Source organism: Diadema setosum, chromosome 19 (assembly GCF_964275005.1).
Source record: "Diadema setosum chromosome 19, eeDiaSeto1, whole genome shotgun sequence".
NCBI lineage: Eukaryota > Metazoa > Echinodermata > Echinoidea > Diadematoida > Diadematidae > Diadema > Diadema setosum.
Window position 1 is genome coordinate 29,813,198 of NC_092703.1, and position 11,984 is coordinate 29,825,181.

At 38.2% G+C, this 11,984-nt stretch overlaps 2 protein-coding genes across 2 annotated transcripts; both read right to left on the reverse strand.

Moving 5' to 3' along the window:
* Positions 1–456: 456 nt before the first annotated feature.
* Positions 457–4,321, reverse strand: LOC140242411 (glutathione S-transferase alpha-4-like). The gene is made up of 4 exons (XM_072322147.1): positions 4,216–4,321; positions 2,835–2,886; positions 1,765–1,897; positions 457–622 (listed from the first exon to the last, which is right to left on the reverse strand). Exons 1-4 carry the CDS (start codon positions 4,303–4,305, stop codon positions 457–459), a joined length of 441 nt encoding a protein of 146 aa, XP_072178248.1. The 5' UTR covers positions 4,306–4,321.
* A 1,244-nt stretch (positions 4,322–5,565) lies between these two features.
* LOC140242725 (glutathione S-transferase alpha-4-like) lies at positions 5,566–11,588 on the reverse strand. The gene is made up of 6 exons (XM_072322485.1): positions 11,379–11,588; positions 10,952–11,003; positions 9,447–9,579; positions 8,182–8,323; positions 7,386–7,523; positions 5,566–6,474 (listed from the first exon to the last, which is right to left on the reverse strand). Exons 1-6 carry the CDS (start codon positions 11,466–11,468, stop codon positions 6,355–6,357), a joined length of 675 nt encoding a protein of 224 aa, XP_072178586.1. The 5' UTR covers positions 11,469–11,588; the 3' UTR covers positions 5,566–6,354.
* Positions 11,589–11,984: the final 396 nt, after the last annotated feature.

Sequence of the window (11,984 nt, forward strand, 5' to 3'; positions counted from 1 at the left end):
AAAAAAAAGTAGATCTAGTGAATTATATTGTTTTTCATTACTGAAGTATTTCATATCAAAGAATATTCTATGGAATTTCATCTTTCTTCTGAGCAGTAATATTTTCCTCGACTTTCACTGGTCATGCAAATATCACGAATAATTGATTCCAGTTTTCAATCTGTTGCAATAAAACAAATTTGAAGAATTGCGCAGTACCCGTTGCATCGGGTTGAAGGATAAGAACCAGCACCGTGGCTGTCGGTTGGAACTTGGAAGCTCGGTGGTCTAGTGGATAAGACACCTGTCCGGAGATCAGGAGGTCGTAGGTTCGTATCCTTCTCGCGTATGTATGCCCATGATTTCTTTTGCCATGGCTATTACTACAACTCTGATCGATTCATTGCTTATTTACGTCGATGTAGGACAATTTGTCAATCAGTTGCAATGAAAAAAAAATCGACGGAAGAATTAGTTTCATCGATTTGAAAAGCAAAATACCTTTTCAAAGTTTGGAAGATGATATTTCTTGATTTCTTTGATGCCATATTGCAATACTTTTTCCTGCTCCTCAGGTGGCGTGAACTTGAATCCAGTCACCCTCATCTGGATGTCTCGAGCGCCATCGCATAGCATATTGACCCTGCATGTAGCAAGTCAGAAGATAATGAACCAAAAAGTAAGTTTAGATCAAGAGGGATGCATTAGGAAAGTTCAAACACTTTTAGATGACATTAAAAGAAAAGTGGTATCTAAAAGAAATATATATATATATTGAAACAAGGAAGGAAGTTTTCGCTATATATATATATATATTGTAATTATTCCTGCAGTTTGCAAGATGTAGTAAAAGATGAGACTGAATTACATTTAAGAATCCATCTGTAAATCACATTATGGAGAGGCACTTCAAATGATTAAATACCACTGTCACTTATACTTCACAAGTTGTGTAAATCTGCTTTGTTGTGTCTTTCAAATAATGAAAGGTACATATTTATGTATGCTTCCATGTTAACGTTACCAAACTCCCAACGCCGACTTCGTGTCAGAGCATAAGCTATTTCTTACGTATTGAATTTCCTGCCCGTGTTCTATCTCACTGGGGAGAGACATCGCCACGCCGACCCGCCGCAACTACCGCGACTTTGTCGCAACAAAGGAGACGTCGCGGAGATGTCTCTGAGACCAGATGGAGACTGGAAAAGGTCTCTGAAAAATCGAACATGTTCGATTCTCTCGCGCCAGTCTCCAGGAGATGTCGCAGAGATATCTCAGCGACCACTCCGCGACCAGGCGAGTCGCCACCAGGTCGTCGCCTAGTCTCCAAGTCAATGAGATACCCACTGGAGACGGCTAAAGTCCGCTACATCTCTGAGATATCTCCGAGACCTTGCGGACACCAATAGCGACCAATTATTGGCGACGATGTGGAGATAGACGTCCCGGCTACGTCCCCGCGACGTTCTCGGAACTTCCAGGTGAATAACTTAGTTGTCTTTTTGTTTGGAGACGCTTTGGACAGTGCCCTGGAGTTGTCTTCTTGGTGAGAGCACAAGTCATTTTTTTTTTTCTTTTGAGTTGCGCGAGTCGCGGCGACTGATCAGCCACTAGTGATAACAGACCCTTTACAGATGACAGAGGGCTGAAAAGAGCCTCAGTTCATAATATGATTAAATCTGGTGTGTCTTTCCTTGCTTTTATAACAATAATGTGGCTAGTGGCTGAAACTGCATTACATGTGCATGTGCATCACGACTAAAGCTCTGTGTTTTCTCTTCTCACCAAGCCTGGTCATCTTCAGTCTGTGCCACGAAGCCCGCCTTCTTGCAGACATATTGTGGGATGCTCCTAATCCCTGTCAGGTTTTGTCCGTCTATCTCCAGGAGGGGAACCTGATTGAAATTCAGCTTCCCATCTGGAATATTAAACATAAAAAAAAAAATATATATATATATATATATATATATATATATTGAATTGTATTAACAGTCATAATTAACGATTATGATGACGATGATAGTTAGCAATAGGGGAAGGGGCACCAACTCACACTTTTGACTCTTCAAAAGCAAGCAAACAAACAAACAAAACAACCCGATTTTACGTGTCGAAGGGGAGGGATGGGGATATCAGTGACTTTGCCCTGTCCTTGACCCCTCCAATTTAAATAAAAAAAAAAGAGGAAAAGGTTTCAGGCCCCTCTATGTGACATGCAACTTAGTATAAGAAAAGTGTTTAATTGTGATGTGAATATATCCTAATCAAATGTCTCTCTGTAGGCATAAAGTTAAGTGCCTGTGGGTTCACTTTCGCCATCTCAACTGAAAGGCTATACCATCCGGCCTAGGTATAGTTATCTCCCCAGACGTTGAACATAATTTTTGAACTGAGGGAGAGGAGGAAATGCATACTTGTCGAACTGAGGAGATTAAGTTTATTCTTAAGAGCATTGTTGAACTTTGCGTGCAGCTTGAAAAATCTGAGCTTTTTGCTCCTGCATGCGAAGAGATGAAATCGGTTGAAAATGGCGTATGGACAGTATGTTAAGAACGCATCATCTATGAAACGGTACATTAGTCTACAGATATTTGTTTATAGGTGCATCGAGAACAGTGAACCCATTGTATTATAAAAAAAAATGTAACACATTTATTAACGAACAATTTCTAATCATACATGTACTAATTAGGATGATTGCGGTTTCCCCAGTAGCAATTAGCTTGCGACCAATTAGTATATTGTTTCTAAATTGTTTCTGAGAAGCAAACCTCTTACATTTTCAAATGATTAGTTAATCATCTAATGAGCTAATAAAGTGGAGCCAAAAATATTTTCCATGCTCGGATCGTTACCTTCGATTAGCTGCAGAAACTCGTCTCTTGATTTTAGGAACACGTCGTCAAACTAGAAAGAATGAAAATAGAAGTTAATGTCAAATAGAAGTTAACATGAAGTAATATATAAGATGAATATTGTTTGTTTGTTGTTTTTTATTGAAATTTTAAAATTTTTGATCTCTCTCGTTCTCACTCTTTACGAGTGTATCTCTATTTCTGTACATTCTGGTTTCCATTTTTTTTGTGCTGTTTCTCAAAAGTTCAACTTTCATTAAAAATTTGCCGTACAATACAGGAAATGAATGATTACGAAAAACTAAAACCTAAGTTACGCAGTCACTTATTGCAGACATTACGCATAGCTACAGCTTTTATACTGACAAGAAGCATCACTCGACACGTAAGTGTTGACATCCCTTGTTTAGAAAGAATTATACTTTTTTTTTTCAACACTTAATTCCCTGATAATTAAATCCACAAACTGACAAAGAACATTGTCAACAACTGTCTTAACGCTTAGATAATAATAATTAAGACTCACATATTATAAAACTACGTATTTCGCGTCATCATCTGGTGTATTCATTCTCGAACAATAGACATGGACTGCAGATTCCCCCCCCCCCCCACACACACACACACAAACACAGAAACAAAAATTCTAAAAAAAAACAAAAAAAAAACCCAGAAAACTTTCCGTCCGGAGATTCTTGTCATTGAAGAAGGGGGGGGGGGGGGGGGGAGGGAGGATGGGGTTAACCATTGACCCTTAACCAAACCACGAGCACTATACCCTTGATATACACCCCACCCCCCCCCCCCCCGCCTCACACACTTCGGCGTTATGGAGAGATACAAGACTATAATGTGTCTGCATGTGGAAGGTACAATGCACTCGTGTGTTCCAAGTGAATAAGAATAACGCATGATATGCAGAGATCGCAATGCAGCCGAATAATTCACATATGCTTATAGATATTAATACTATAGACGATGTAGGCCTACTAACACACGAACACAGGCATACCTGCACACGACGCACATGCACACACTACCTCGGTTTGCAATGTATTACACACAATCGTACGTGTGTAATGAACATGGCATTACACAGATTATCTACGATGCGAGAGATATCACGAACATGGATATCTAAGTATTTGATAATATTATATTGTTCGTAGGATCTAATAGCAGCCTACTGACGCCTGCATGCCGTGACGATTTTCACAAAAAGTAGGCCTAATCAATCATAGCTAGCAAGCGTGCGTCTCTTGTCGAATTTGTGTAAATCCGCTCATACCCGCCTCTCTATATACGAAAGTGGTCGTGCGATAGACCGGAGACCTACACTCACTTCACAATTCGAGAGGATATCAAAAAAGTTCAGTCTCACCTCAATTTTTGCTGCAGATAATGCAAGTCTTGTGACCTCTGCGTAACCACGGCCATCAAAGTACGTTAGCCGAGGTTTTTGGCAAGCCATGACTTCTGTCCCAGGTGTTAATTATCCTATTAATGTCATTCCTTCCGACACAAGAACAGCCGAGAGAGTGGTTTACCAGTCATGTTTACATGCACGGTCGTGCTACTATAGGTGTAGAGGGGAAGTCGTAAAAGTGAGTGTGTTTGTCAATTTTCCAAAGTCACGGCAATGATCCAAAATTATGAACACCACACAGTGCACTCCATTCTCTCGACATTGCTCCGGAATAAAGAAAATATCTTGCCGACAACGCAGAACTGCCTATACTGTTGCGGTTTTCACGTCATATTATCGTGATACAGTGCTCGCACACAGGCATCTTGTATGCACGACATCTATCAAATACAATAACATGCACCCCAACTTGCTTCCTGTCATTTTTTTTTTCTACATGTAGGCCTACATGCGCATGACGCCTGTGTCATCGACCGTGAACGCAGAATGTTCAAGGACAGTTCTATTATACAACCTTGTGTGACCATGCCTATATTAAAGCGATAATAATAGTTTTGGTTGAGATGGGGATTCAGTCTGTAACTTTATGCGAGATAATAAGAAACCACTTATGTAAAATATCAAAGAGCATACAATTCTAAGAGAAATTCCAAGCTTATATGATGAAAATCGGTTTTAAGATCATCGGCTGAGATATCCGAAAACAAAGTAAAACAAAGTGGTCCTAATAAAAGATGGGTCCCACCTTTTATTAGGACTCTTTGTTTTTGGATATCTCAACCATTTCAAAACCGATTTTCATACCCTTTCTTTGATTTTCCTTGATATTGACTGATTTCATTCGAATCATTCATAATTAAGCCATTCTGGGTTTAACATGAACAAAAACAATACAAATACAATTCAAAACACAAAACAAATACATTTTCAAGCTATACTGCAAATAATCTCTATTCAACATGAACAACACGATTATGAATCAATCCCACTGATAATATTTTTCTTCACGAGAAAATATTGATTATGACAGTGTGCCAAACATAATACCTCGAACATCGTACACTGTACAACTCACACACACACCCAAACATAAACTCAAACACACACACGCGCGCACGCACACACACAAACACACACACATACACACACACACACACACACACACACACACACACACACACACACACGCTCACGACACGCACATTATAGTTTTGGGTGTTGGGAGCAGTCCTTTATGTTCCTCAAATTCATCAAGACATCACTTCGGAAAACGAAAGACAATAATGCGGATTCTTGGACTAAATTAAAAATTTATTATTCCATGCAGTGTCTCATAGTGCACAGTATCACATGGGAAAGACTGTTTGTATGTTAGTGTGTTTGGTTGATTGTCTGTATACTTGTGCTCGTGAATCAAATAATTTTACAATTGTTTTGTTTCGCGCTTACAAAGGAAGATTTTTACATCTTAATCAGCTGTGCTCATTAAAGGTGTCGATTTAATCTTCAAATGAGTGTCGCAAATAAGTGGTAATTATGACGGCAATGATAATGCTGATGATCACAAGAACTATAGAGGTAAAGTCCATCTGATTTTGTGCTCCACTTGAGGAAATCATATGAACATAGTTATACTAAATACAGATATATAAAAGATATTACGTTCAATTGGGTAAAAAAAAATTGAGAAGGGCATGGCAAACATTTGTTCTTAGATAAATCTTTGCTGTTCTGCAATAGCAGATTATGAAATCAAAGTGTTCCTCCCTGATGTTTTTGCACTTTTGAGGGGTATCACTTTATCATTTAAATTGAATTGAACTGAATGAATTTCCCCCTGTATACCTTCCCTCAAGTCATTTGGACATGTTAACGCATGGTTATCTGCATCGAACATATACCATAAAACGTCATACACTGTAGCCAATGATGATTATAGGGATAAAGAGCATGAGAAAAAACAAAAACAAACGGGCACGGCTTTCCAGTGCTCAATGCTGGATTTCAAGAAAAAAAAAAGAAACATATTCATAATATCTATATCTAACTAAAACGAATTATTTTGTTTTCCCCCGAGATAGCATTCATTTCCCTCTATTTGTCGAGAACGAGCCGCACCTCCTTCACATACTGGTCGTTCGGCGGAGGGTGCCGCCTCGGGCTGGACAGGTATTCCGAGAGACCGGGTTGTCTTGAGAAGTGCTCAATGAAAGCCTGGAGATGTGAATACAGCGTGAAGGTAAATCAGTCAAAGTATCAGAGTAATGCATACCTGCGCTACATTGACATTATATAAATGCTTAGAATAGACTTACGTATATACCTGTGTTTTGTGTTTTATTTTAAGAAATACAAATTTGCACACAAGCAAATGCCAAACATATACACTCATAATTTATGAGTCATAAACATAATATGTCGATGACCCATCGGGAGTAAACTATCTTCGCTCACACATTAGGGCCTAAGGGTACAAATTACACACGTGAATCTCGTAGGTAAATGCCTCTACTCACAAGCACACTTGCACACATGGCCCTCCAGCTCATTTACCTATAAATAAATTCATAATTTAAACCCGCAAGAGACGCAGTTTATACCATGGCAGCATGCTGCTTGTCACCATGGTGATTCTTTATTCTAAGTAATACACATTTATGATGTTTATCTGATCGATTTTTATCAAGTTTTATTGACGATTCATGACCTTATCAGTGGTCAAGTATTGCTTTCTTTGAGGGCCTGTTGGAACATACACCATCGTAACGGTCAATAAAGCAGATTGCCACATCAAACATGTCCAGCGAAGAATTGCATGCGACTGGACCGTTCCGAGGCATGGACATAAACACAATCACAAGTCATGTTCATTTGAATGAATAATGCAGACATTACTCAAAAGTAGAAAATGCTACAAATTTCCCTTCTCTCTCCAGAAATGCAGTACAGCATTCATTTGCAGTAATATAGAAGGGGAATTGTAATACAAACCAACAATACACTCAATTCAGGACTGAATACATAACTACTGCATGTGTAAGACTGTAATAGTCGTCGTCGTGTTGGATGAAAAGGGTGCAAACGTGATTTGATGTTGACTGACAGAACTCTGGCAGTTCGCTAACCTTGCACTTTGGGAAGTCGTCCAGTTCTTGTTTGACGCTTGGAATTTCATTAATGTAGCTTACTCCATCAAAGAACATGAAATCTGCAATGGTCAGAGAGTTCCCCACTAGGAAACCAGACTCGCTCTGTGCCAGTATCTGGATGGAAAATTAAACGGGATATGACAAAACAAGCCAAAATCAAAATCGACTGATAAACATCTGGTTGGTAAATCCTTTTTTTTTCTGTATGCTTTGTTAGTTTAAATATTTTCTCACGCGAGATTGATAGAATAACGAAACTGATGATAATACCGTATAGGAAAAATGAAAAAGATGAATAATTGTAAAATTATCACGAAAATGTCAGGGAAATCAAAAACACATCATTAATGGTTATGATGAACAGGGAATGTGATGAAATCCCCATTAAAATAAATTCTAAATGTGCATATATTTCATATCATCAGACACAATCAAAGACAATGCATGACCTGAGCTTACTCTTCAAACATCTCACAGAGCGTGAGTTGCATGCATAACAAGGAATCAGTCAGAAAACACATGCACATTAACTCATCCAAGAATGTAAATCTTGAAGTTAAACTAATTGGCTAAGATCTTTAATACCATGAGGAAATAAGTGATGATCATATACAATGTACATAACACACACACAAACACACACACAAACACACACACACACATTTATATATATATATATATATATATATATATATATATATATATATATATATATATATATCATTTGTGTGTGTGTGTGTGCGTGTGTGTGTGTGTGTGTAAGAAAATATACCTTTTCAAAAACTGGCAAATGACGGGACTTGACTTCCCTGACGCCATGTTGCAATACCTCCTCCTGTTTCTCGTCTGGCATGAACTTGAATCCGGACACGCCCATCAAAATATCCCTTGCACCAATACATAACATATCAACCCTATGGAGAGATTGAGTTATGCAAAAAAGTGAGTTCAGATGGCTAGAGATGAAGAAAATAAAACACCCCCAGAAATACATAGACATGAAGTTAGAATAAAAGAAGAAACGTTTATAATATACACATTGTATATAATATATTATTAAAGAAGAGGCTCATTATTTTATTAGGAAAGCATTGATCTAACAAAATTCTGAATAATGTCTGTTTAAATGGTTTGCCATTGTTTTGACTTGCATAATTTTATGATCCGTGTGTATCTATTAAAAAAAAAAGACTACTGACGTATTGTAGAGTGATATACAATGTATCACCAATATATAACACTGTAAATGAGAAGCACTCCCTTCATTTTTCCCATAGTAGAAGCCGTTGCAAACTTTCATTTGTTTCCATTGCATGTTTTTTTTTTTCAATATAAACTGAAGAGGTACGCGACTGTACATGTTTGCAGACGTGAATAAAAGATTTATGGCAATATGTGACGAAACCTCGATTTTATCACAGGGAGTGAGTAACATAACTCATACAGGAATACAATCTATCATAATGTATTGGCCAAACTGACGTATTTTCAACAACCTATTTGTAAATTTAAACTTTCTTGTCGAATATGCACACTCGCACTTTGCATGCGTTTATGATTCGTCAATTACTTATTTTTTTTTTAAGATTTAGAGTATTAAACCCATAATTCGTAACGTCGAAATAGAGCATTCAAATCTTCTCGAGAACAGTCATATCTCAGCGAAGTTTGTTTGTTTGTTTGTTGTGGTAACAACATGATATTAAAGTGGCTATACTACCCTCTTAAAACATCCGGGTCAGAACTGACCCGGAAAGGGTCCGTTGGGGTCACACCCCGTTCCGGGTCAGAAATGACAAGGAATGTGGTCAGATATGACCCATTCAGAGTCATGAATCGGGTCAGGATGACCCCATTCCGGGTCTTCATGACCAAATTCCAAGTCATTTTTGACCCGGAATGGGATGTGACCGGTTCCGGGTCAGTTCTGACCCGGATGTTTTAAGAGTGTATATCTGTCGATCATCTCCACAACTGGTTTTGGTAAAAATAATTTGTATTGTTCTCTTCTTCTTCTTTTTTTTTTTTTTGTCTCACATAGCTTGGTCATCTTCAGTCTGTGCAACGAAGCCCGCCTTTCTGCAGACATATTGTGGAATGCTTGTACTCCCGATCAGGTTCTTTCCGTCAATCTCCAGGAGAGGAACTTGTTTGAACATCAGCTTCCCATCTGGGATAATAAAGATAAAAACATTGAATTACACTAATAATCATTATGATGATGGTGATGATGATGATGCTGATGATGATTTTGATAGTATAGCGGCAACAATGATAGCAATAACAAAAGTAGCAATGACATTGCATGCTACTATAGCAATGTACTACTTTTATTTCTTCTACTACTACTACTACTTCTATACTACTTCTTCTACTGCTACTACTATATTACAACTTACTACTTCATCCCATTTCAAGCTTAATCGCTTATGATGATGTTCTCCTGCATTCATTGATCTCTGTTGTTTACTGAAAAAATACTGTATGTCTTATTTTATGTTTCTGTGTATCTACATGTACATTGCTCAACGCAATCACTTATGTGTATCTATTTACTGTTATCGATTTATTTCACTGCACCTGTTATTCTTTGTTCTTTGTACTTTTTGAAGTTTGTATTCAAATTGCATCTGATTGAATGCAGAAATAAAAACAAAGAAACAAACAAACTTACTACTTACTATACAACTATAGTGTTACTACTACTTCTACTGCTACTTGTACTACTACTACTACCACTACTACTACTACTACTACTACTACTATATACTACTATATTTACGACTCCTATAAAATATTGTACTGCTACCACTACTAATGTTATGATACTAATGTAGGAGATGCATTAGACATGTTAGATGCAACGCAAGAAAACTTTGAATTTTGATGTGAATTTACCCTATCGAGTCACGCGATAAGTAAAGGAAATGTTTAAAAACGTACTATAGTAACTACACTGTAAAAACATCGGTGTTAGATTTAACACCACGGGTGTTAAATCTAACACCGATCAAACTTCAATAAAGGACCACACCCACAGGTGTTAAAAAATGCACTGTGATGGTGTTGAAAAGTGTTCACCTGGCACTTCGTGGTGTTAATTTGACACCGTACCTGGTGTTATTTTGACACTGTACTGGTGTTAATTCAAAAATGACACCACATGGTGTTGATTTGATATTTGTTGGTGTTAATATCAATGGTTTAACACCCGTCCAGCTTCAATAAGAGACCACACCAGCTGGTGTTACTTTGGTGTAAATTTATTTTCACATTTTTTCAAAAACCTAGTATTTTAATGTAAAATTCTTGATCGTCTTGTTTCAAATCAACAAGAAGTGCAGTTACTAAGAAACTCTTCAAAAAACAGTTTAAAATTGGGAAATGACACCCGGAGGTGTTAATTTAACACCATAAATGAGCACCGAAAATTTAACACCAGCTCGGTGTTCACTATTTAACACCGGACTTTTTGCAGTGTAATTTTGAGCATCTTATGAAGTACGTGGAGCCAAGAATGCTCTCAAGGCTCGTTATCATACCTTCAATCAGCTGCAGAAACTCTTGTCTTGATTTGAGAAACACGTCGTCAAACTATACAGGGAATTAAAACGAAAGTTAACATTTTTACAACGTGATGCAATATTACACGGCATCTGTGAACGCATTGGAGGAATAGATATTAAAACAAAAACATATTATGTGGAACAAAATTACAAAATGAAAGTGAAAGATATCATTTCTCAACTACGTTATCAAGCGAATTGCTGATATTACCGACGTCTGCAATTACGAGTTATTTCCAAAATTATACTCGACAAGCGTGCGTGTACAATGTTTGTCGAACCGCTCCTATACCCGCCCCTTTATGATCAAAGTTTCCCCGCACCGTGTCGTAGACGCACTACTGTACATTCCTTTTACATTCAATAGCACAGGACATGAAGGATGCCTAAAGTTCGACCTTACCTCAATATTAGCAGCAGATAAAACAAGTCTTGTGATCTCTGCGTAACCACGACCATCAAAGTACGTTAGCCGAGGTTTTTGGCCAGCCATGACTTCTGTTCTGGTTATTTAAATGTACCTTATCGCTTTGACTGTGACCCTGTCGCAGGCAATCAGCAAACCAAAAGGAGGTTAACTCGTGTCGCACGGTCTTATCGATACAGGTGCACATAGAAAGAAGGCAAGGTGTATGTGTGTAAACAGTATTTTGTGAGTTAAAGGTCAGTGGTGCTTGACTGTGTGAAGGGGGGGGGGGGGAAGGTGCATGGAGTGTTGGTCCTATACTCCATCGCAGGAATATCTCCGTATGAAGAGTCATTGGTGTAATCCAAATACACACGTACACGTACAGTGGTCTCCGCTCTCTTGGCGATTCTCTTGGAATCACTAACTAATTCTTTCCGGTAACGCTGATCTAGCTGCTTATGTTATGCTTATACCAAGAAAGTCGTGCGTTCCGATCAAATACCCCGTTTAGAGTCCCACCAAACACGGCACAACCTCTAGAGGTTGTGCCGTGTTCATGCCAGACGATGGGGTCTCTAAACGGTCTCGGCACAAAGCATC